Below are 25690 nucleotides of genomic sequence, written 5' to 3'. Positions count from 1 at the left end.
GAGGATAATAATCGAAACGTATTGGTGTACTATTTTCTGAATGTATTTTTTCTCTAATGATTAAAGCAGATGTACACTGTATGTTTAATAGGCCATAAATAGGCTGTTTGGGTTAGTCCAAAGTTCAAACTCAATAATGCAGAAGCCAGAATGACTTCTCCATACCTCAATATGTGAAAATTTCTTCCACCATTTTTCCCTTTTAATTATAAATCTTTCCAGAGAAAGTACTGATAATCAATATAATTTTCCAACATTGCCAGAGTGGCTCAGTTGCCTGCTCTGGGTCTATTCATGTCCCTCAGTGGTAGACCTATTTTTGTTTATATATTTGTCTAGTTAGTCAAATTGTGGGAAAACTAATCAGACATAACAACCATGTACAGAGGTATGTTGATGGGGAAACATTTTACAGGCTATACATTTGAGCAATTATACCCAATTGTCAAACAAACGTTGTAACGTGCTTGTAGCAGTAAACCCAGCGTAATTATACTCTGGAACAACTTCACTAGACAATTATTTTTTTCACCCTGAACATTGGAGTCAAAAATATTGTTGGGGGTGAAGCAATAACTTTTCATGATAATTTTCGAAATTTCCTACCAATATTTCTCTCCGAGATGCTTCAGGAGACCCAGGAAAACTCAGTTAGCTAGGAAAAGAAACTTGCAATCTATTAGCAAAGGCAGTGCAATATTCCTCTGTTTTTTTTTGTTTTTTTTTTTTTTTGTCTTTCGCCTTTTTAGGGCCACACCCACAGCATAATCGGAGCCGTAGCTGCTGGCCTACACCACAGCCACAGCAATGCCAGATCCAAGCCGTGTCTTTGACCTACACCACAGCTCACGGCAACACCGGATCCTTAACCCACTGAGCAGCAAGGCCAGGGATCAAACACGCAACCTCATGGTTCCTAGTTGGATTCATTTCTGCTGCGCCACAACGGGAACTCCTTCCTTTGTTCTCTTAACAGAGAAAACCAAATTCCAATCTTGAATCAGTTTACTATTAATAATAAAGTTTATTCACCTAATTAAATTTAATCTAATCTTAACTCTGAAATGTACAAAAATTTTTAATCCAAGTTTCTCTTTTACAAGCCATTTATCATTTTCTGTATTCATATTTATTCCATTTAGAAACAGCCAACTCTAGGAAAAAATTATCATATTTTTCCTCAACAAAAATATCCCCATTTTTTAAATATTTTCTCCCACCAACATATATCCTACTTGCTTTACATACTGAAATGCTTCCCTTATCATTTTTACATATTACAATTTTTAATCCTTAAAAACCAAGACCAAGAAACAAGGAATTGAACTGTTATACCAGCATTTTTGGCTAGTGAACTTAAGAACATATTCCATAACCTCTAAAAACATACATTTTTTTCTTGTAGCACTACTCCTCTTTAATGTGGTACAAGATGCGTGTTTAATAAACTTAAACCCCCTTTCTCTCTCCACCCCCACCCCGTGGCTTGAAGTTTTACTAATTAACCCAAGGCTGAAGTCTCGGGCAAAGAGAGCTGTGTTTGTTTTCAAGGACAAGATAAGAGTTAACTTCAAACTTTCTCTTAGGCGTATTTTTTTTTCTCAGGAATAGAATTCTGAAGAAATATTTTATTAAGCTGGTTTTCTCTAACTGCATATGGAAAACTAACCAGTTTGGGAATTTCAAAAGAGTTTCGTCTTAACTAATTTTTTTCTGGAGTTTGAAAACTTAGGGCCACACAGTGTTTTAAAAAATCATCTTTGTCTTTAGTCATAGTTTCATAACTAAAATATTTCTAATGAATCGAATCTGAATTTCTCATTTTGCAAAAGGCAACAAGAATACCAATCACACAAATGGGAGTACACATTCACACACCAGAAGACAGAACGGTCACAAATCCTCCAAGAGAATGACCAATACAGAGTCCCAAACACTCCTTCAACACAGAAGTACTCCATGGTAGATACACATCAGAACCAACTGGCAAAATACCCAAATGACACTTAGTGCTCACAAATAGTCTGCAATGGCAGACAGACATCAGAAACAAATGGCAAAATGCCCAAATAGCAATTTGCGCTCACAAACGGTCCTCAATGGTAGACACAAATCAGAACCAACCAGCAAAATACCCAAATCACAACCAGTGCTCACAAACAGTCCCCAATGGCAAACAGACATCAGAACCAACTAGAAAAGGCCCAAATAGCATTCTGTGTTCAAAAGAGAAGGCTGCCTGGGTGCACACCGGTGGACTTACTCAGTCTTGGAGCCGTCAGCTTGTCCAGAAGCATCTTTATGTTCCACTGAGGAAATGCATACGTTGCCAGCCAGTGTTGAGCAGGGGAGACACAGGGAGGATCCCTGAAACAAATGGTTTCCGGAGCTGCTAGGAATGTCCCCCAAATCCCCCTCTGGGGGCCAGCTAGCCAGGAGCAGGGAGCAGCAGGCACGTCACGTCGATTCCGGCGCTGACATGGCCGCGGCTCTGCTTGAAAACCCGGGGAGCCAGATGTCGCGAGAGCGCGGCAGCCCCACGTGGGCGCCAAAACCTGTTACAAAAAGTGGGCTTCCACCTGGCTCACCAATCTAAAGCCAATAAAGAGGCGAGGTTGGTGGGAAGGAAAGTTTGCTTTGCTTCAGAGTCTGGCACCCGGTGGCAGGGGTGAGAGGTTCTTGTCCAAAGGCGGACTTCCCCCCAATGACAATTAGTGGGCAAGAGCTTTTATGGCTGGAGAGAGGGGGCTACATGCAGAAACAGCAGTCAGCTCTGACAGTCATCTTGAAATTGGTCATGCACTGGTCTGATCAGTGACATCTTGATTATTTTAAGCACAGTTCATCCTCAAATCCAAGGTGGGTTTGTGCTCATTTCCTTGAGGCTAGTTCTTAGAATTGTGGCAGTTTATGTCATGGCTGCAGTCTGGTCATACAATTGACTTCTTCCACCTGCTTGGGGTTTCAGTATCTACAAGATCCCTCACAGGACATGGCTCAGAACTTTGTCTATAGCCGTTGAAAAGGAACTATCTCAAGAAGGTCAAACTAAAAAAGGTCCTTGAGTTTGCTTACCAACTAAACTATTATTGTTTCGTCCTGTTTGCTTTCCTTTGCCTCTGTATTTTCTCACTTCTGATTAAACTTACTCTTTGGCTAAAGTTCTTCTACAGATAAAAGGCAGGCAGCGAACATGGGAGGGAAGGACCATACATATCCTCCTGCTCCTTTTCAAAAGGAAAGTACATATCAGGAGTTCCTGTCATGGCACAGCAGAAGAGAACCTGACTAGTATCCATGAGGATGCAGGTGTGATCCCTAGCCTCCCTCAGTGGGTGAGAACCTGGCTGTAGTTCGGATTTCATCCTTAGCCTGGGAACTTTCTTATACGGCTGGTTGGTGACCCCTCAAAAGAAAAAAAAAAGAAAAGAAAAAAAAAAAAAAGGAAAGCACATATCCATACAAAGAATTGTACAGAAATGTTCCTAGCAGCTTTGTTTCTAATAAGGAAAAATTGGGACCGAACCACATATCTGTCAACACATGACTAGATACATTGTGGTATACCCAGAAAAGTACTCAGCACTAACAATGAATGAAAAATTGTTACACGCAAGAGCAAGAAGGAGTATAAAAATAACTATTCCGAAAGAAAGAAGCCAGACAAAATATTCAAGACTATGCAATTCAAGGCATACAATTCTAGAAAAGTAACCAACTATGGGGGGGGGGATGTTGTGGGGCGGGAAGAGGGGAGGAGCTGCAAGGGATCAGGGGAGGAGCTGCGAGAGAGTCACAGAGCTGTTGCGGGGCGGGGGAGAAGATCGCAGGGAGGCAGGTGGCTATATAGGCAAAGGTGGGCGGGAGAAGGCCAAGAAGGGCGGGTAGGGGCAGGAGCACTAATGGGGTTAGGAAGAGGGGTGCAGGTGGTGGGAAAGAACGCGGGGAAGAAAAGAAAAACAGGGGCGGGCGGGAGCGAGGACAGGAGGGGCTGAGTGAGGGTGGGGAGGGGTCGGAGCCTGACGTGTGGGCTGGGCCTCGGGTGTGGGCAGGTCCCGGCGTGCGCAGCAGCGTCATGGCGCGCTTCTTCCGCGCGGGCCCGGGCTTACCCTTCCGAGAGGTGCTCTCGCGGGCAGTGTGGGGTCGTGCCGACAATGGCGGCCTCAGCCCGAAGGTCGGAACCGGAGACGCAGGTAGGACGCAGTCCCCGCCGCCATCTCCCGGCTTTTGGGTTCCCCTCACTCCCTGGGACTTGGGGGCCCAAGTTCTGGTTCTGAACCTGGCAATTCCTTCCTCGAGAAGCTCCTTTGGGGCGCCCCTGCCCGCCCACCGGCTGAGCAAGCGAGCTGTAAGCTCGAAGGGACGTGGACGGGGGCTCACTGACCCCTCTGAGAATTTGAAAATAATCGGTCGTTTCCTCAAACGTGCACTTTTTTTTTCTTTTTTTTTTCTTTTTGCATTAAATGTCAGGCTCCGGATCAGGAACCTCCCGGTGAAGAACCTCGGTGTTGGGCCAGCGGCTCGACCTGCGCTCTCTCTGCTATTACGGCCCCTGATCTGTTGCACGGTCCCCCTCTTCCAGTTATGTCTGGTGCTTCTCGCGTATGAGAAGCAGACAGTGCAGACTTTGCATTCCCGTGGGTCTGCTTCCTCTCTGCTCTGTGTTCCTGTGTTTCCAGGACCCACAGTTGCGTGTGGGCTTGTAATCGGTTCCCCCTTTAACCTGATACCGTTAGTCATTGGCTGAGGTTCGGAACAGGGAAAAGAGCGTGTATTTTCTACAAAATGTCTTTTGCTGCTCTGTGGGATTGGGGTCCGTTTACATTTCATCCTTTAGGACGGAGTCATCTGTGGAGACCTGTGTCAGCTGGCCCCGAATTTCAGATACATTGCAGGGGAATCCAGTTCCCCGTGTCGATTTGCTTTTTGGTCGACTACCCAGCATACTATCTCTGAATCCAACTGTCATGTGTCCGCTGAGGCCATTTAAAGATACCTATCTCTGCTGAAGATGGACCCCGTCAAGTGGAATTCTTTCTATCCCCTGATGTTTTCAAAATGTAGTGGTAAATAAATAAAAGCCCTGGCTCTTGTGGAGTGGAAGCTGACCCAACATGACTTCCGGCCTTGGCCTTCAGACCCCTTGGTGTCTGTAGTCAACCAGTCTGATATTTGTTCTTTGCCAAGCGCTGGTTTCCTGAGAACCACAGGTAATGGGGACATCACAGGTGTGGGCTAGAGCTCTGCTCATTCCTCTTTATAGAGTGATGGCTTCAGTGGAAATTTGTCCTTCATGTTTTTGTTTGTACTTGGTGCTATGGAAACAGCCTTATGACTTGCCTGGGAATCTGAGGGGTGCTTCAGCAACATTAAAATTTGGCCAGACACCAATACAAACAGGAACTGCTGACCTCTCAGACACCCCCCTCCTGAGCCTTTATTCTAAGGAAATAATTCAAAAGAAAAACAAAAGTTATTTGTGCAAAGATGTTTTTAACACCACTACTCTTAAAAACCAGAAACTGGCTAGAACCCAAATGTCCATCATTTAAGGATTTAACTGAACCATTAAAGTTCAATTCAGCCAACTAGTGGGCACCCACTAAAAATGACAGGCAGGTAATAGTTCTGTGGCTAAGGGGATTTCAGTGTGGATAGTTTCACTTACTGGCCCTATGTCTTTGGGCATGTCTTGAACTTGATAAGCTTATACCTATTTTTTTCCTCTGTAAAATAAGGATAAGGATAATAGCAGCCTTGTCCAGAGCAAATGAAAAAAAAAATGTTTTATCAGAATATTGGAACTTAGCCAGCACACAGTAAGCATTAATTCTAATTACACAAATAAGGAGTTCCCATTGTGGCTCAGTGGTTAACGAATCTGACTAGGAACCATGAGGTTGTGGGTTCGATCCCTGGCCTTGCTTAGTGGGTTAAGGATCCAGCGTTGCCATGAGCTGTGGTGTAGGTCACAGATGCGACTCAGATCCCGAGTTGCTGTGGCTCTGGCATAGGCCAACAGCTACCGTTCCGATTAGACCCCTAGCCTGGGAACCTCCATATGCCCTGAGTGCGGCCATAGAAAATCCAAAAAATAAAGATAATAATAATAATTACATGAATAAAGTGTAGCTACCATTTTTTTTTCCCCTTTTGGCCTGTGCATGTGGATGTTCCTGGGCCAGGGATTGAACTCACATCACCAGTGACCTGTGCTACTGCAGTGACAATGCTGGATAATTAATCCACTGTGTCACAAGGGAAGTCTGAAAGTGTAGCTAACCTTTAACCTATGTTGTGGACTTGGGGAAGGTAGAAAGAGAAGATGCTGAAAGTGATAGACCACTGTGCTCCAGTGCTGACATTCCTGAGGCACAAGAGGCAAGGCCCCTATGGTTTTGCCATCCAGACTGACCAAGAACAAACTGAAAAAGCAAAGTAAGAGGTATCCTGGAGAAAACAGTGTTATTTCAGGAAACATTCTTTCTAGAGATCATCTGCTAGGAAACCATTCTGAGCATAAGGTTCAACAGTTCAGTCACTGTGGTGGGAGGGAAGACTAGTCCGCAGATTGGAGTGGGCGGGGACTTCTTTTTATACCTGTTCTTATTAAGTTCCCTTTATGTCAATCAGTATTTATTGCAGTGAGGCTGGCTCACATGGACAGTTGGCAGTAAAGCAACTTTGGCCAGAGGTTAACAAAACCAGAAGGAGGTAACCAAGGGGTGGACCGTATGACCAAGAGTGGGTTTCCTTAAAGGTGAGAAAGTCAAGGCACACCTCCTGGAACGTACGACCAAGAAGAAAGCCTGTGCAAATCACAGCACAAAGAGAAGGGAACCCAAAGGAACCTGAGTCTATCAAAGCATAGCTCCAGGTACAGCTGTATAGCTGTCTAGTACAAAAGCAGCAGGCGAACACTTTTTGGTAATGCAGGCAGCAAGAGTGCAGCGGGATCTGAAAGATGCGCAGCTCCAAAAGGACCAGCTCGAGGTGCAGGGGATGTGGCTTAAGGGCAGAAACCACCTGCACACACAGGAGAGGAGAAGACCAACTCCAAATCCTACTCTCTAGCCAAGACCTGACTTATTCCTGAGGGACACCTTGTGTGTTGTGTGTCATGCACCTAAATGGCTGTGTAGCAAAACTGCATAGAGTTTACCCACAAAGCAATTGTCGTTTTTTTTTTTTTAGGGTCTTACCCACAGCATACGGAGGTTCCCAGCTAGGGGTCCAATGGCATTGCTGTGGCTGTGGTGTAGGTGGAGCTACGGCTGCTGACCTACACCAGAGCCACAGCAATGCCAGATCCAAGTGGCATCTTCGTCCTACACCACAGCTCATGGCAACGCCAGATCTTTAACCCGCTGAGCAAGGCCAGGGATTCAACACGTATCCTCATGGATACTAGTTGAGTTCAGTAACCACTGAGCCATAACGGGAACTCCTATTGACGACTTTAGATAGCTACTCAAGATGATAACAGAGTTTTACAAAGCAATGCAAGCTTAAATGCCAACTAAATGGTGGAAACATTTTCAAATCATTTTAGGCTGTGTTAGCAGAGAAAGGTGTTTTCATTGTTTTAAGAGCAAGTGGGATTGGAACTGGTTTAAATGGATGTGAACTATGTGTTGAAGTGTAAGGGAAGTGGAAGGTCTTCCATTGTAGGCAGTTTTAAAAACTGACAGATGTGTGCATATAATTACATTTTGTAAGGCTTCAGCCAAGGGCAAGACACCAAAAGATGGCCAGTGCCAACGTGAGCCAGTGTGTCAGAGTGACAAGCTTGGACTGGTCACTCTTAGGATTACCCTAAATGGCGGGAAAAAGGAAGGCAAAAGCAAGAGCAGGCTTTGGTAGTTAGAGTGAACTGTCTCCAATTCCTCCTCCCAGAATCATTTTTAAAGTTAAATTCAAAACCAAGTTTCTAGGAGTTCCCATTGTGGCTCAGCAGTAAGGAACCCAACTAGTATCCATGAGGATGCAAGTTCTATCCTAGGCCCCGCTCAGTGCATTAAGGATCTGGTGTTGCCATGAGCTGTGATGTAGACTGGCGGGTGCAGCTCCAATTAGACCCCTAGCCTGGGAACTTCCATATGCTGCATGGTGCAACCCTAAAAAAGCAAAAGCAAAAACAAAAAACAACCAAAAAACCCCCCAAGTTTCCAAATCTGCCAGAGCCCAAAAACTGCACAGTCCCTTGACCCTTTTTTTCTCTCACCTCCACATCTGACCCATCAGCAGATTCTCCGGCTGGACCATCAGACTGTCTGGCATCTGACCACCTTTCAGCTGCTCTACTGCTGCCGCCCTGATCCAGGTCTCCACCTCTCAGCCGGACCAAAGTAGCCTCTGTCGTGGTTCCCCTGCTTCAGTCTTTACCCTGCTTCAATTTTTTAAGTATCTCTGCCACTAATCCTTTTAAAATACATTAGATTATGCCATGCCTCTGCTAACTTTCCATTGACTTCCAGATTCACTCAGAACAAAAGTCTTCCAGTAGCCTTTGAGGCCCTAAATGGTCTAGCCACCATTACCTGTTTGCTGTCAGGTCTATTGCCTTCCCTGCCAGCTCCAGCCGGTAGTCTGGCCTCCGTGCTGTCCTTCAGACATGGCAGGTGCAGCCAGCCTGTTGCTCCTCTTGCCTCCGAGATAGTCACATGGTGTTTGCTCATTTCTTGCAAATTTTTGCTGAAATGTCACCTTCCCAATAAGGCCTTCCCTCACTACTCTATTTTAAATTGTGTGTGTGTATACTCACACATAAACATGTATACACATATATCCTCACACGCTTGAATCTCCTTTGTGATTTTTGAAAACATCATCTGAAGTTTTATATTCTTAGTTAGCTTACTTTACCTCGGCCCTGTAAGGGCAGTGATTCTTGTCTGTTTTCTTTTCTTTTCTTTTCTTTTTTTTTTTTTTGTCTTTTTGCCATTTCTTGTGCTGCTCCTGCGGCATATGGAGGTTCCCAGGCTAGGGGTCGAATCACAGCTATAGCCCCTGGCCTACACCAGAGCCACAGCACGCAGGATCCAAGCCGCATCTGCGACCTACACCGCAGCTCACGGCAACGCCGGATCGTTAACCCACTGAGCAAGGGCAGGGATGGAACCTGCAACCTCATGATTCCCAGTCAGATTCGTTAACCACTGCGCCACCACAGGAACTCTTTGTCTGTTTTCTTTACCTCGGTATCCCCAGTATTTAGAATAGTGTCGGTATATAGTAGGTGCTCTGTAAATAGGACCAACCAAATGAAGAAATGAATATTTATCAAATGCCAAGGCACTCTAATATATTCTAGGAATACACTGAACAATGATCAGCTTTTTCAGACTTTCAGCTTCAAGGTGGATGAGCCATCCACACAAATTAACCTGTGATTGATGTGATTAAATAGGTCTATTGTAGAGGCACTGAAGGCTGTGAGAACACAGAGGAAGAGCTTGCAACCCAGACCTGGGGGTGGGGACTGGGGGGCTCAGGGAATGTTTCTTGGAGAAGATAGCATGTAAACTGAGACCAGAGATGGGACATCCTGGAGGAGATACACAGGTGTGGATTTTGTATGGGTCTGGAACTCAGCAGAGAGATCTAGGATGGAGGAAAAATAGGTTAGGAGACTCGTCGTGTGGCTGGTACTTTAAGGATTAAATCACCTGGTGGTGAGGAGGGATGACAGAAGAAAGCCTAGAGGGGACAGACTCCTCTGCAGACACCTGTATTCAAGGGAGGCTCAAGGAAGGAGAGCTGAAGACGGACGCTAAGAGGGAAAAGCTGGAGAGACAGGAGAATTTGGCATCATGGAAGCCAGGGAGTAGATGATACCACGAAAGAGAGAATGTCCAGTGTCACCACGTAGAAGTAGATGGGTGAGGATGAAGGCTTCCTTGGTGTCACTAAGTCCTGGCAGCTCTCTGAGCGCCAGCTCAGTGCAGTGATGAGCTGATGTCTGTGTGTCACACCTGGAGGCACATGATGTCAGCTGGCCCCACTCTCTGTGATGCTAATCTTGCTTACTTGGTTGAGGTGGCGGCTTCTAGAATTTTCCACCTTCAAGGTACAGTTTCTTACTTGTAATTAGTAATCTTTGAGATCATATTTTGAAAATGAGTGATTATTCCATTCTCCAGCGGTCTTTTCACCCAAGGGTTTTAGAATCCCCTGATGATTCCTGCTGAATCCATTTATTATTTTAGTGATTACAGAAGGGTGATTTTATCATTCCTTCTCCATTCATTACTTGGCATTCTGCATGATTACTCTGAAAGTCACTGGGCACTAATAGTTGTCACATAAATACATTTTGCTTCACTCCCCAAGAGATCAGTTCCTGAAAATTTGTGTGTAACTGAGAAATATTTCCATAGGAACCTTTCAGAGGTATATTTCCATAAGAAAAAAGAAATCCCTGTGGCCTTATAAAAAGTCTTAAGAAAGGATAGCTTCTGATATATTTAACGGATAAAAACTCTTAAATATAATGTAAACAACCATAAGCAATCAAAAAAATATAGTACTAAAAATACCATATTGTACAGTATTATTAACCGGTGACCAAGACACAAGTCTTTTTTTCTTTTTTAGGGCTGTACCTGTGGCATATGGACGTTCCCAGGCTAGGGGGCGAAACAGAGCTGCAGCTACCAGCCCATGCCACAGCCACAGCCACGCCAGATCTGAGCCACATCTGTGACGTAGGCCGCAGCTCACAGCAGTACGAGATCCTAAACCCACTGAGCAAGGCCAGGGATTGAACCCACAAATTCATGGATACTAGTCAGATTCTTAACCCATTGAGCCACAAGGGGGACTCCACAAGTCTTTTCTGGCTGATAAATTATTTAGGACTTTCTTTTTTCTAACCTGTAATGAAATTCAGATATGATTTTCTGACATGTTTGATATGTCAGCGGTGACATCACAGGTATTTAACGTTTCATCTTCGGTGCTGCGTTCAAGTTACCAACCCTTGGGGCCTCTGTTTTCTCCTTTGTAAGTTGAGGTGTGCAGATAAGATCCTTTCATACTCTTAACTTCAGATGATTAAAATATTTATTTATTACAACATACATTAGACTTCCTAACCCCCTTTGGCTAAAGAGAGTGTGGTCCTGGTTTCTTTGTTTACACTCATGGGAATGAAAGTAGGAAGACAGAAGCTGAAGGGAGCAGAAGAAAGGAGAACAAGTGGGCAAAGCCCACGAAGCAGGATGATAGATTAAGGTGGGTCTCAGTCCCCTTCCAGGAGTATGTGCTCTAAGAGTCTCTCCTTTTTTCCACCCAAGACAAATTTTTAATAAAGACCTCCCTTGACAGACAAAATCAGAGATATCTTTATAAACCAGCAAGGAAGAGGGGTTTAAAAACCCAGTGATCTTTTCTCTCCAATCCTTCAGCTACTCCCAGCTGTATCTGGACAGGAAATACTCCTCTGAATGTATTAATGGAAAAAGGATAAATTTCTCCCCTTAGGGACCCAAGGAGAATTTATTCTGCATTATTTCATATTTCAGCTGCCTCGTTAGCTTCTGTGCCCCCATGGGACTGGAAAATGGGCTCTCCACGTATTACTCATTTCTCATTAAACTCATGAGTCAATTAAAGCATTTCGTACCTGAGCTTTCTGGTCGCTGTGAAGGAGGAAGGGGTTGTTCTGCTGGGAGATGGTGTACTTTAGGAGAAGGACCAGGGGAGGAAAGATCACTGTGTCTTTCTGTTTTAATCTTTAAAATTTCCTATTTCACAACACAGGGTCCCTTACAAAGCGTGAGCCGTTCCTCTCCAAGAGTGAGTGGCAAAAGAAGCTGACTCCAGAGCAATTCCACGTCACGAGAGAAAAAGGGACAGAACCGGTGAGCTGCGCTGCTGTTCAGTTTCTGAATAGCTGTGCTGGGGGTGGGGGAGGACAGGTGGGAAAAGGTCTCACAACAGGACCAGTGCGCTGCTCTAGGACGCCCTCCATTGTACCCCCTCCCTGGGCATCAGCATCCATCCACTTGTGCCAACCAGAGACCTTCCTCTGGACCCACCGCCCTCCATCACCTCGTCCTCCCATTCTGCCCCCTAAATGACCTTCCCATCACTCTGCTTCTCTCTGCTGCTCTTGCCTCCGGGCTGGTCCCCAGCCCACCCTCCCTGGCTGGTGTGCAGCGGCCTCCAGCTGTTTTCCTCACAGCTGTCTTTCCTCCTCGCCTCGCCATTCTTTGCAAGGCCACCAAAGAGATCTTTTGAAATCACAGATCTGACCACGCCACCCCCTGCTTGAAATCTTTAGCGGCTTCCCACTGCTTTCAAGGTAAAGAGAACAGTTTAAAACTGGCTGATAAGGCCCCAGAGACTCTGGCCCCTACCCCCTACCTCCGTCCTGGTCCTGGAATCCCGCCCCTTTGCCTCTTGATCACTGCCCTCCTTTCAGCTCTCAGACCCTGGGCTCCCCTCTCCCTTCAGGCCCTTTCACCTTGTGTCCTCCTCCCCTCTCCCTCCCTCCCCCGACCTCCTTCAGATCTACCTTTCAGCTCCCAGCCCCATCTCACTCCCACAGGGAAGCCTTGTCGCAGCCCGCGCTGGGTTTACTTCTACCAGCACTTTCCCTTCTTCGCATCTGCCCGGTTGTTGGATTGTCCCTAGCAGGTGACGTGGTGACTGCAGCTAGTAGGCGCTCACAAAATAAACGCTTGTGAATGTCGGATGACTGCAGGCCAAGGGGTGGACACGTTATTGAACCGCCTTCAACAACTCAGCTTTCTTTCATTTCCTGGGAGAACAGCCCTCAGGGGTTCCTCAGTGTAATGTCCTTTTATGGCATGCGCTTCCCAACACACAGTCTGCCTTGGGCCCAAATACGGCCCCTGGAATATGGGTGCTGAACCAGGTCATTAGCTGTTTTCATCTGTGAAGCAGACCACAGAGTGGACCACAGCACAGTGGTTTTGAAAGTCATAGAATAAATACTTCTGTCTTTGAACTTACCGGCAAAACTCAGGGAGCTGTGCGTGTGCCCGTGGCCTCATAATCGTGGTCTCACCCTCAACTTTGCCACCGATGCTAAAGCCATTAGACAGGCCAGCAGAAACTGGTAGACTCTCGTGAAATACTGGTATTTTTGAAAACTTCCTGCGGGTGGAATTTTCGTAAAGGCTTCACCAGGAAAGAGACTCCATTAGCCATTATGCAGGTAGCATAAGGGAGCCACACGTGCTGCTCTGTGCAGTTGTGCATATTCCCGGGGTGTGCTAAGGGGCCTGTTCTGAGGGATGGAGCCAGACAGGGATTGGAGCTGGAGACGGCAGCCTGGAGATGAGCTGCCAGCTGTTTAGGAGAATAAATATGTGGGGTTCTCAAACAGATGGCGTAATAAACTCTGTGCATTTGGCCATTTTACAAAATGAGCATCATCCATTATTTTAAGTAATGTTATAAATCCCTTTCAGTTGATCCATTTCCACATTTAACTTTTTCGGACACTGCAGAATGATAAGCCTCAGTTAGCTCCAGGAGGCTAAGGAAAGATAAGTAAAACACCTAAGCTTTCTGTTTGGTGACTCAAAATTAAAATTCTGTTGCCCATACTTTTGATTGGGCAGCAGTAATTTGCGAGCACTCTGCCAGCACAATGAAGGGGTCTACAGCCCAGTCAAGCAACAACTAAAAGTCAGATTATCAATAAAAAGCAGGTTTTATGCAGGTCATTCTTGGCCTTCCAGATCTGCTGTCCACATGCTTCTCTCTGCTCTGAGCTCTGGGAAGACAAACCAGCTCCCTTGCTCCTGGCCCCTGGGAGATGCCAGCGACATCAGAGGGCTTGGCAGAGAGTCAGGGAGCCAAGGGCCTGCCAGGGCTGTGTTCCTCCCATGCAGGGGGCAGCTCCTGCAGCAGCCCTCACCTCCAGCCGTGGCCTCGCAGGGCTTGGTGCCTGTCCCCTTCTGTGTCCCACAGGCTTGGTAGGGTTGCAGGTTCTCAGTCACTGCCCAGGGGTGCTTCACCTTCCCTTGCTGGTCTCCATCAGCCCTGTCTCCATCTTTGTAAATTGTTCTTTGTGAGATTATCTGCCAAGCATCTCTTTTGAGTGTGTCAGCTGTTCCCAGTGGTGTGTTGTGTTGACAGGATCAAGGAAGGGAGAACTCGCATTGGTCCACACAGTCTCCAGCAGTTCGGCTGCTGTAGCAGAATGCCATTCACTGGCCGGTTTCAACAACAAACAGAGATTTCTCACAGTTCTGGAGGCTGAGAAATTCAAGGTCAAGGTGCCAGCCAATTTGGTTCCTGATAAGGCCCCTCTTCCTGGTTTGCACATGGCCACCTGCTTGTCGTGTCCTCACATAGTGGAGAATGCGGCCATCTCTGTCATGTCTCTTCCTCAAGGGCACTAGTCCCATTCGCAAGGGCTCACCCTCAGCACCGAATCACCTCCCAAAGACTCCACCTCCTGCTGTCATCACACTGGGGGGTAGGGCTTAGACAGGAATTGGGGGGGCACACACATACTCAGTCCTCAGTATAAGGGGACTTATCTTGGGGGGGGGTATTGGGGGGTTATCATGGAAGTCATTCTGTCTCTGAATCTGAGCCCCTCCGGTACAGTCATTTCATTTCTCTCTTCTAAATAATTCTTGAATCTCTCCTTGTCTTTTATTTCCACTGCTCCTGCCACAGTTAAATCCAGGCCTGAATTGGTGGCCGTTTGACTCTCCTTTGCCTCCAGTGTCTTCCTGCCCCCACTCTGACCCATTCTTCATGTAGATGTCAAGTGCTCTTGCTAAAAACCAGCTCTGATCGTGTGCGCACCCAGTTTAAAAGTTTCCAGTGGCTTTCCATTTTCAGTAGGATGGTCTCATCATGGTCTCATCAGAGCCACTACAGTGGGTCCTCCCCACCTGCACAGTGACTTCCTTGCGCTTCTCCCTACTGCCCTGTTCTGTCATGTGGGCCCAGCCCAGGCTGCTCAGTCTGTCTGAAATACACTGTCTTCCTCTTCTCTGATTAATTCTTACTCTTCCTTCAAAACGCAGTTTAGTGTCTTGGCATTTTTCTGTAAACACCAATTAGCCATGCAATGAAAAGTAATGATGATAAAATCTAAAGGAAAAGAAAATTCTGGAGTTCCTATTGTAGCTCAGCAAGTTAAGGACCCGATGCTGTCTCTTTGAGGATGCAGGTTCGATCCCTGGCCTCACTCAGTGGGTTAAGGGCCCAGCATTGCTGTGGCTGTGGTATAGGTTGGCAGCTGCAGCTCAGATCGACCCCTCGCCTGGGAACTTCCATATGCCACTGGTGTGGCCTTAAAAAGAAAAAAAAAAGAAAAAAGAAAACTCTGATCTCAGGCCTCTCAGACATTACCTGGTACAGAAAGCCTTCGAGGAAATTCCCTTAGTAGTAAAGGAACTAGTGCCACCCTCACCCCCTGCTAACCTCTCCGTCAGAGCTGCTGTCATTCAGTCTGCCAGCTGTCAGCTCATGTGTCTCATTCCAACTCAGTAGCAGATTCCAAGCATAGGAACTGTGATTTGGTTTGGTCTGGTTTTTCTATCTCTGCAACCTTAGCACCCAGTCCAGCACTGGGTACACACTAGATTTTCAAATAAATACTGGAGTGAACAAGTGCACTCGAAGCTGATTCTGGCCCTAAATAAGTGATAGGACTTGCAGAAAGAGAAAGACAAATACCATATGATATCGCTTATATCTGGAATTTAATATACGGCACAAATGAACCTTTCCACAGAAAAGAAACTCATGGACTTGGAGTACACACTTGTAGTTGCCAAGAGGGAGGAGAAGGGAGTAGGATGGACTGGGAATCTATTGCATTTGGAGTAGATAAGCAATGAGCTATCTATTCACTTGTGATGGAACATGATGGAGGATAATGTGAAAAAAAGAATGTATATATATGTGTGACTGGGTCACTTTGCTGTACAGTAGAAATTGACTGTAAACCAACTATAATGGAGAAAATAAAAATCATTTAAAAAAACTGATAGGACTTGGATAAAATCAGGGAGGAAGGGTGAAAGTGCAGACCTCAGGCAAGGAGGCAGAGGAGAAATGTCATTTCATAGAATATGTCAGCTAAGGATTCTTTTATACATATATATTTTTTTTACTTACTCTGCTAACAGTTCCGTGTCACTCCAAGTGTCCCTGCAGTGACTAAATTATATTTTGACTATTATCAGACTGTCCAGATCCTGGGAGTAGCTTTTCTACATCAGCTTCAGGTCTGGGTAGCCCTTTGGCGGGTGTGTCTCATCGCCCAGGTGAGAGGGATGTGAAACTTCCTCTTTCTTACAGATGCCCCTTTGTGCCAGCCTCAGTACCAGCATTCAGGGGATGGGCCCTAACAAGTCCAGCTCACTACTCTCCGATGTTTGCAACCAAGCTCAGGGGTTTTATTTTTTAATTTTTTTTTTCATTTATGAGTTTTTTGGTTTTTCGTTGTTTTGTTTTTTGTTTGTTTGTTTTTGGCTTTTTAGGGCTGCAGGTGCAGAACATGGAGGTTCCCAGGCTAGGGGTCGAATCAGCTCTACACCGTAGCCACAGCAACGCCAGATCCGAGCCACTTCTTCAAACGACACCACAGCTCATGGCAACATCCTTGACCCACTGAGTAAGGCCAGGGATCAAACCTGCGTCCTCATGGATACTAGTCAGATTCGTTTCCACTGCACCACAACAGGAACTCCAAGCTCAGGGTTTTTAAAGAGGGGAAACATCCAAGTGTGCCCAGATGCCCGGCTCAGTGGGTTCGTCTGAAATGGACTGTTACGCAGTTCCATGAAACCGTGCTGTTTCTCCCACCTCAGGGAATGTGAGTTGTTGGACCTGTGACTCTGTCGAGGTGGGAGGTCTAGAGAGGGCTGCTTATTTCCCGAGTCAGCTCTGGGACTGGGCGACCTGTCCTGTGCCTCATTTTCTTTGCCATACCATGAGACGGTGCCCACCACCAGACAGTGCTGGCAGATCTTCACACTTGGCTTGTGCAAGAGTTTCTTTTTCTTGAAATTTCTTAGAGGAGATGATGAAAGGAATTGGGCCAAAAATAATCTTTTTTTTTTTTTCAAACAATAAAATCAGTTTAAAAAATAACATTAAAAAAGAAATTAGACTTGGCTCACTCATTGTCTCAAATCTCCTTATCTTCTTGGAACCTCTATGTTCCTTAAGCCACAATGAACATGGTAATTTCATCTAAGTAGTAACTCAGGCATTAGGAGAATCTAGCTCATTATTTAGCATTTATTACGTATTCAGTGTCCTCAGCACCACAGGAAGCATATTAAAGGCACAACCCCAATCGCAGTGAGCTTTGCTTTTTATGTATCTATATCCTGTCTTTAATTGGAGATTTCAAAGTGTTTCAGACAGTGGACTAGATTCCTGTTGTATTAGCTCTTTTGAAATGGACACCATGATTTTACACAATCCAGAAGCCCGTTCTCTCATTTTTTCATGAGCTTTGATGTTTTGGGATGAAAGGTACTACATAAATACACAGCATTATTAATGTCATAATTTGAATATTTAGCACAATAAAGGCCGGTTGTAAACAAGCCTGCAGACTGCTTCACCAGGCACATTGTAATTTTCTCTCTGGTAATATTTGCACTTTGTCAAATTAATACAAATATGCCTTTCTTGGGGGACCTCATCTTGGATTGAGATCTGCTGTTTCATGTCCCGCCCCTGTTATGAGAAACCTGAACATGATGTATCGACTTTACTGTCAGCCTTTCAGTGGGACCTACCTGAATAACAAGGAAGCAGGAATGTATCACTGTGTGTGCTGTGACAGCCCACTCTTCAGGTAAGAAGCTCAAGAGGTACCAAAGAAGAGTAAGCTTCTAATTTCACACAGCTCTGTCTCTTGGGGCCTTGGATAAACACATACCTGTGTTGTTTTTAATTGCCCTTCTCATTTGGCCTGGTTGCTATAAGGAGGGCTGTTCATTTACGAGTCTTGCCTGTCCTGATTATTTCTAGTGTTTTAGAGCAATTAATTTCTTAGCCGATATTCTTTCTTTCCGTATCCCCAAGAAATAGCAAAAAAAATAAAACTTGGTGGGCACCTTAAGATAAAGCTATTAGCATTGTTTTTCCCCCTGGGAAAGTATTTAAAGAAATTTAAACGATAATGGTATTTGGTTGGCCATGTGATTAAAACTCTCTCTCTCCCAGGGGAAAAAAAAAAAAATGGGTTTATAATTTAATTTAGGAAATGTAGAATTTTATGAGGATAGATTCCCCGCAGTGCTTGACAGTAGTGAATACCATGCCCTCGTCTATATAGCTAAAAGTAAATTTAATTGTCCCTTGATTTCAAAGCCTCTTTTAAGTCAATCAGGATCTGAAATCTCTCAACAAAGGCTTTTTTGTTTAGACATGCAGGAAACAGTCTAAAAAAAAGTAGATTCGATGAAGAAGAAAGGAAAACATCTTTGAAGTCCTGTTTTTCAGAACTTCAAAGATGTTTTCCTTTCCTTTGCCTCAACCCCAAATTGGTTTAGAATAAAATATAAATCAAGCCAGTTCTGTGCATCTTCCATTAGGAAGTGCTTCATCATGTGCTTTGGGCTTTGCACAGACTGGGCTTTCCTGGACTGCTGGCTGCTAATGGGGGCTGAATTTGGAAAGCCAGACCCCACTTGCAAGGATGAGGAACAATCAGGATTGATCTTCCTTCATGCTCACAGCAGGGCAGGCCTTTGCCGGGATTCATTCACTGTCAGTGGCTGGTGAGGAGACAGCTAACACGGCAGTCAGCCTGCAGTGGCCTGGGGAAAGCTGGGAGACATCGGTTAATTTTGACACAGTAAAATGGATGCATATTTCTGAGCTATGATTCTTTGACCTTTGATTCTCTTAAAAGGGGAGGAGTGGGACCTTGAGATGGCCAACCTGCTTTCAGCCAAGAATCCTATTGTAAAAGTGTAAAGGGCAGCCTTGCGCCTATGGTAACCAGATGTTCTTTCCATCTTTGAACTGGGAAGGCAGAAGACGTGAGCATGTTCGACATTTTAGTCTTTGTTTTTGGACTTCATTGGTGTTCCAGTTTCTGCACCTGTGAAGATGACACTTTCTTCCAACCCAGTGCCCAACATCCTGCCTCACCACGCAGGCTCTGTTGGGAGATGTCCTGTATCTGCCCCATCCACTCTGGTGGCCAGCGGTCACATGTGGCTGTTGGGTACTCCAGGTGTGGCTGGTGTGGCTGAAAAACTGAACTTTTTTTTTTTTTTTGTCTTTTTGTTTTTTGTTGTTGTTGTTGCTATTTCTTGGGCCGCTCCTGTGGCATGTGGAGGTTCCCAGGCTAGGGGTCTAATTGGAGCTGTAGCCACCAGCCTACGCCAGAGCCACAGCAACGCGGGATCCGAGCCGCGTCTGCAACCTACACCACAGCTCACGGCAACGCCGGATCCTTAACCCACTGAGCAAGGGCAGGGACCGAACCCGCAACCTCATGGTTCCTAGTCGGATTCGTTAACCACTGCGCCACGACGGGAACTCCTTTTTTTTTTTTTTTTTTTGTCTTTTTGTCTTTTGTTGTTGTTGTTGCTATTTCTTGGGCTGAACTTTTAATTTTATTTAATTTTAACTAATTAAACTTAAAAGACCACATGTGACCAGTAGCTCCTGTATTAGCACAGTGCTAGTCTAAATTAAGGGAGTGACCATCCCCAGGTAGTAAAGCAGCCAAGACTAACAAGAAAACCAGCCAGTTCTCCAAAAGCCCTTTTTACTAAGGGCCTGGTTTACTGATCTGCCAATTTACCAACCTTATTTGTTTTTAATCATTTCATCTTAGTTGCAGTTTGCATTTTCGTTTCTTAAGGACTTGTTTGTTCCATTTTTTTTTTCTCCTGTTGCTGTTGCATCTGAGACTGAGGAAAATAAGAGTATATTCACATGACCCTTATGTTCCAGAATATACTTTTGTTAAAGATGCATTTGTTTATGGGTGAGATAATGTTGTAGAATGGTTAAGTCTGTAGACATACATCCTGGCTGTGTGACCTTGGGCAAGTTTCTTAACCTCTCTGTGCCTCAATTTTTCCCACCTGTAAAGTAAGGGCGAGAGTAGTACTGAATTTACTAAGTTGTTGAGAGGATTAACTGAGTTATGAGTTAATACATAAGGAAGTACAGGAGCAATGCCTGACACATAGCAAGCACCCAGTACATGTTAGCAGTGATATATTCTTAGAGACAGAGCCTTCTTAGGGCTGTATACATCCATGTGTCTGATAATGAGGAACTCTTGAGAATCTCTTTTAATCAGTGAGAATCTATAAATGAAGACTACATTCCTGACAGCGCTTCCCATTCAAGAGGGTAGGTAGCCATCGGGAAATAGGAATTCTTGTTGGAGCCCTCATTCTCCTTTCCTGTCCCCAGTCTCCAGCCTCAGGAATGGAGAGCAGAGGCAGAAATAAACATTCCTTCACATAAACATAAGAAATAAACATTCCTTTAGATGCTTGTTTAGAGTCAGAGCTGAAAAGTCAATCAAAGCTGGACCATTAAGGAATCAAGTGGACGAGGGACTGTTGGTTCTTAGCCGCTGGGCTCCTTGCTGCCTGCAGACTTCCCTTCACGCTGAGCCAATGTGCACGTTCTAGGGGGGCTGCTGAGACATTTAATGTTCAGAGACATTAAATCCAGGGTTTCCAGGTCAAGAGCACTCTTGGGATGTTATCACTCCCCTGGGGACTCCAGACTGTCACTCTGTTAACCTTGGAATTATGTGACTTTGCCCCCTCCCCTGCTTCCTCTATTCTCCTCCTTCCCCCCCAACACTGATTCTGGAGGTGTGTATTAAAATCTACTGCGAGATTGCAGGTTTCATGGTCCTAAACCTTTTTAGAGTAGAAGTAAACTGAGAGCTGAATATTAGTTCCCTTTTTACAGAACACCCTGACATCTTTGTATGTTGTAGTAACTACGTAACATTGTTAACCCTTCATGTGCTCCCATTCCTTCAAATGAATGGAAATTCTTCTATACCATGAGGGGTGTTATCACCAAGTGCCTCTGCTTTTGGTTTGCAGGCTGTGGAATTTCCAGAAATGAAGATTAAAAACAAGGCAGATATATCTAACAAAGCTAAACAAAAGAAACACCTCTAAGAGTATACAAATAAAGAGATCCAGAATTGTTTCAGTTTTTCAAGGAAAGGCCTTACAATCTGTAATCATTTAAATACATACATTGAAATTTCTAATTAGCCTTAATATTTAAGTTTCTATTCTTAGATTAATCTATGATGGGCCTGGTCAAATCTCCAGATTCTATTAACTGCATCAATAAAGGTTTATTGTTTCCTGTATAATGTTTTAAATGACCTTTTATTAGTCTTAGATTCATTCATTTAAAAAAGTATTATATTCATAATTCTTCATCAAAATTCCTTTCATGATCACTACTTTATACATAATGTTGCGGGTGGAAAAGCTACGATCAAAAGATACTGAACATGTTTTTCCCTGGACCAGGGTGGCTCGGATGAATATTTTGGAACTCTTGGAAAAGGAAAGGGGTTGCAAAGAACCCAGTGTGAATGTGCAGCCACTTCTCACTGGACCCACAGCTGCTCAGATTCCAGGGATATCTGTTATTAGGAATAATAATGATGTTTAAAAGTAGTAGCTGCTGACTTAGGTACCACGTGTCTGACACCGCGCTAAAGGCACTGGATGTAGAAAGCACTTCAGTGAATCCTCTCAGCAACCCTGTGAGAGAACAGTGCCATTGCTGTCCTGTAGATGAGGGCACAGAGGCTTTACCAGATGAAGTAACTTGCCAAGGTCACACAGACCTAACTCGCAGAGCCTGGATTCATACCCGAGTCGCTCAGAAGCCAGCCTCGGAGTTACCTCTGCGTCTCTTCAAATGTTCCTGGGATCTTTTCAGGGGCTTTTCAGGTTCCCCTTTTTCCAGCTGCATATGTGCCAGACCATGTCCTCCTCCCACACTTCAGTCAAAACGACACTGCAGGAGTTCCCGTCGTGGCGCAGTGGTTAACGAATCCGACTAGGAACCATGAGGTTGCGGGTTCGGTCCCTGCCCTTGCCCAGTGGGTTAATGATCCGGCGTTGCCGTGAGCTGTGGTGTAGGTTGCAGACGCGGCTTGGATCCCACGTTGCTGTGGCTCTGGCGTAGGCCGGTGGCTACAGCTCCGATTCGACCCCTAGCCTGGGAACCTCCATATGCCGCGGGAGCGGCCCAAGAAATAGCAACAATAACAACAACAACAACAAAAGACAAAAAAAAAAAAACAAAAAAAAAAACAAAACGACACTGCAGCAGACTGAATGCACAAGCACGCAGCCTGAGGCGGTGGTCTTTTTTTTTTTTTTAGCTACACATTAATGAGATTTGCAAAGTTATAAAACAATGCAGCTCTTCTCACTAAGTGTTTCAGTTTGGAAAATAGAACTGTTTGTTGTAAAAATAGATTATTTATGTTAGCATGTAATGAATGTATTATTTAAAAAATAATTTCTTGCATAAGTCTTTTAAAAGTTCTCACTTGTAATTTCTAATTTGTTAAGTATTGATAGACATAGTGAACAAAAGCTCTCAGAGATCCTAAATAATTGTTTAGTACCGGGGCGGGGGCGGGGCAAGACCAGACTGAAAACCACTGTCTTACACTAGACTTTCTAGTGCTGGGGTTTGTGCTGAGCTTCCTAATATGCTCATAGTCTGGGGGTTTGATTATTTCCCATCTTTTCTCCTTCTTTACCCAGGTGTTTTGTTTTGTTTTGTTTTGTGGTCTTTTTAGGGCCACACCTGCAGCATATGAAGGTTCCTAGGCTAGGGGTCTAATTGGAGCTGCAGCCGCTGGCCTACACCACAGCCACAGCAGTGCCAGATCCGAGCCTTGTCTGCAACCTACACCACAGCTCATGGCACTACTGAATCCTTAACCCACTGAGTGAGGCCAGGGATTGAATCTGTACCCTCCTGAATCCTAGTCGGATTCGTTTCTGCTGAGCCAAGACCGGAACACCACTCAGTGGTTTTGTTTGTTTGTTTGTTTTTTTCCTGAGTTTACAGTCCACTTCATGTCTCGCTTCCGTAGATAAAGCCATTTCCCTGCCACTTCACCTTTTAAAAATCTGCTTACCTGGAGTGATTTAAGGGAGCTCATCTTTCAGAGCACTCAGCGGGTCTTTGATGAGTAGATGTGCTTGTTGTCCCCGCCTCACCCTCAGCACCATTCTTCCCTGTGGGGCTTCCCCAGGAAGGTCACTGCCATGATGACTCTGAGTGCCCAGGCTTATCTAAACCCTCAGTACATATGCATAAGGTAGATATTATTATCCCCATGTTACAGATGCGAAAACTGAGGCTTGGAGAGGATAAGCAGCCCTCCGATTTTCACACGGCTGCAAGTGGCAAAGACAGCCCTTGAACCCCAAAGGCAGTCAGGCTTTGCGTTTAGAGAACCCAAGGTTCCCATTGCTGAAGATGGCTCTCACCAGTCCTCCTTTGACTGCTGGTATTTCATTTGATTCCCCCTTTGCTACAATTAGAGCATGTGGATTTGATCTGTTTCCAAACAAGCAGCAGTTCACAAAGCGCCTCTGTTTTTGGTCCTTGTTGGACACTGAGAGGGATGCCTTCAGCATCAAAGGAACAAGAAATCCTTGACCTGCCAGGCAGCATCCTTAATAGTGGAGGTGTGGTGGGCCGAATTCCTAGAAGGGATTTTTTCATGGAACTGGCCCTGGGATCTGGCAGAGGATGAGGGAGTCAGATTGTGCTCCCTGGAAATGAGTTGGGGCCCTGGATGCTCTTTGTAAGTTAGCAGTCTTAGCAGCTGTGGTGTTGTGAATGTCTGACAGCTCTGAGAAAAAGTACTGCTCTGGCACTGGATGGCCTTCATTTTCTGAGGCTCACGGCACATCTGGCTCTGATGAGAGTGACACAGGGATCCTGAGACGTGTGGACACCTCGCTGGGAACAGCTCGCACGGAGGTTGTCTGCAAGCAGGTGGGTATCTTTGCTTTGTTTTGTTTTCCCCAATGCTGCCCCAAGCGCCACAGAGAGCTCTCTTGTCCTTACGTGTCAGGTGCTGCGCCACGGGAGTGCTCTTGCCACAGAAGCACTTTGGGTTTCTCCCACGCTGCAGCTGGTCCCTCTTTCCCATCTCCCTAGGCCTGCAGATACAAGGAGCCTTTCCTGGCTCTGCCTTGCAAAGGCAGGAACTGTGCGAGGATCTGAAAGAGCTGACCCTCCACGTTCTGTTGAGCAGGGACAGGCAGCAGGAAGGCCCAGTGTGGCTGGCCCTCTCCTCCCCCTTCCTCCTCTGCAGTGTGTCACCAGCAGGCAGAGCAACACTGTGGGTGTCATGAGAGTGCCATTCCTCCTGTGAGCCTGGGAGGAGAGAGCGGCTTAAATCCAAACAGGATTTTGATATCCTTGGGTGCTCAAATATTCTGGTTTTGGAAGATCCCAGAGGCAAGCAGATAAACAAAACAATAATAATACACTGGCTACAAGGTTACCGAGTATTTACCCAGGAACTGTGCCAGTGCTTTAAAGGTACTGTATCCATGAACCATCACAACAACTCCATCACGTAGGTATAATCATCATCCCCATTTTATACACGAGTAAATGAAGGCCTAAGGTAAGTCATTTGCTCACATTCTCACTGATAAAGTAGAAAGCTATTTACCACTGCTGGGCTCTGCTTCCTTTCATAATCAAATTCTGACGCGATGGGCTTTTTCCACATCCTGATGTCAAAGACTGGAGTGGGGCGGTCATGTGAGGTTCATCTGTCTGGTTTTACATAAAGAGCCTTGTCCTAGTTGAGCAATGACAGAGGCTTCTCTCCTTCTAGTGCGAAGCTCACCTTGGCCATGTGTTTCCTGATGGACCTGGGCCTACAGGTCAGAGGTTTTGCATCAACAGTGTGGCACTCAAGTTCAAACCAAGGAAACACTGACCATCGCCAGGAGTCCCTTTCTCTTCCACCCTCTCATTTCCAAACTCGATTTTCATAATTTATGCAAATGACTAGTTTTATTAATGACCAAACTAGGCTAAGCTTGCTGGCATACCTTCTCTAATTCATTACCTGGAGTCAGCTCCACCCTGGCTCTGGCTCTGACTAGAATTTCACGGAATGACAGAGGGGCAGTCCTTTCCCTTAAATCAACATCTGTGGGCTTTGCCAGGACCAGAGGGCATGACTCTTTGGGGACATTAGGAGGCTGATGGATAAGCCAAAGAACTCCTATAAAACTATGCTGAATTTTCCATTGCAGTCAAGTGTTTCACAGACATGTATAGGTGAGAGGTCAAACGAGAAGAGGAATGAAAATACGGGATGAGGATGATCCACAGTCCCAGTGTGGAAAAGGCAATAAGGAGGCAGGTTGTGGACGAGCTGCGTTTGGGGAGGCACATGTGGGGATCCACGGGATGCAGGAGATTTTTCCCAAAACCTTAGACTGTCTTGAACATTCTAATTCCAACCTCTCTACCTGCAACTAACTTTCAATGGGCGTTTGTTAAACTTTAGTGATAATGAATACAAGTGGCTACAAAGTTAAACTTTAAAATGTTCAAATAAAATATTTAAATTTGTATTTGCTTTCTGTCTAAGTCTGGGAAGTTGCCCTTTCTTAAAAATGACTGAATCAGGGGAGTTCCCGTCGTGGCGCCG

At 45.3% G+C, this 25690-nt stretch overlaps 1 protein-coding gene and 1 long non-coding RNA gene across 8 annotated transcripts in view; one reads left to right on the top strand and one right to left on the bottom strand.

Annotated features, from left to right (window-relative positions):
- The first annotated feature begins 3768 nt into the window (after positions 1-3768).
- On the top strand, positions 3769-25611 carry MSRB2 (methionine sulfoxide reductase B2). Of its 6 annotated transcripts, none has more exons than XM_084980411.1 (6): positions 3769-3834; positions 4053-4193; positions 11764-11864; positions 17739-17815; positions 23859-24006; positions 24863-25611. In XM_084980411.1, exons 2-6 carry the CDS (start codon positions 4076-4078, stop codon positions 24965-24967), a joined length of 549 nt encoding a protein of 182 aa, XP_084836537.1. In that variant the 5' UTR covers positions 3769-3834; positions 4053-4075; the 3' UTR covers positions 24968-25611. The 6 variants fall into 6 exon arrangements, 4 of the variants coding, with proteins under 4 accessions (XP_084836537.1, XP_020920577.1, XP_005668210.3 ...); XM_021064918.2 differs by having other exon boundaries at positions 3769-3838; XM_005668153.4 differs by having other exon boundaries at positions 3769-3856.
- The window catches only part of LOC110255700 (uncharacterized), a 54014-nt gene continuing 39370 nt past the window's right edge, over positions 11047-25690 (bottom strand). For both annotated transcript variants that reach the window (XR_014818050.1, XR_002336381.2), the window contains exon 3: positions 11047-15040. This is a non-coding gene — a long non-coding RNA (uncharacterized LOC110255700). The remainder of the gene's footprint in view (positions 15041-25690) is intronic.

This window comes from Sus scrofa, chromosome 10, assembly GCF_054392235.1.
Source record: "Sus scrofa isolate SSC_HxYL_T2T_F1_AM1 chromosome 10, Sscrofa_HxYL_maternal_Yorkshire_Landrace_v2.0, whole genome shotgun sequence".
Taxonomy (NCBI): domain Eukaryota; kingdom Metazoa; phylum Chordata; class Mammalia; order Artiodactyla; family Suidae; genus Sus; species Sus scrofa.
Note: the sequence above shows the minus strand (reverse complement) of the source record. Positions and strands in the feature narration are given on the sequence as shown.

Coding starts and splice junctions, on each gene's coding strand:
- MSRB2 (XM_084980411.1), top strand. CDS start 4,076: ATGGCGCGCTTCTTCCGCGCGGGCCCGGGCTTACCCTTCCGAGAGGTG. Junction 4,194..11,763: donor GGTCGGAACCGGAGACGCAG/GTAGGACGCAGT, acceptor TTCACAACACAG/GGTCCCTTACAAAGCGTGAG. Junction 17,816..23,858: donor TGTGACAGCCCACTCTTCAG/GTAAGAAGCTCA, acceptor AATGTCTGACAG/CTCTGAGAAAAAGTACTGCT.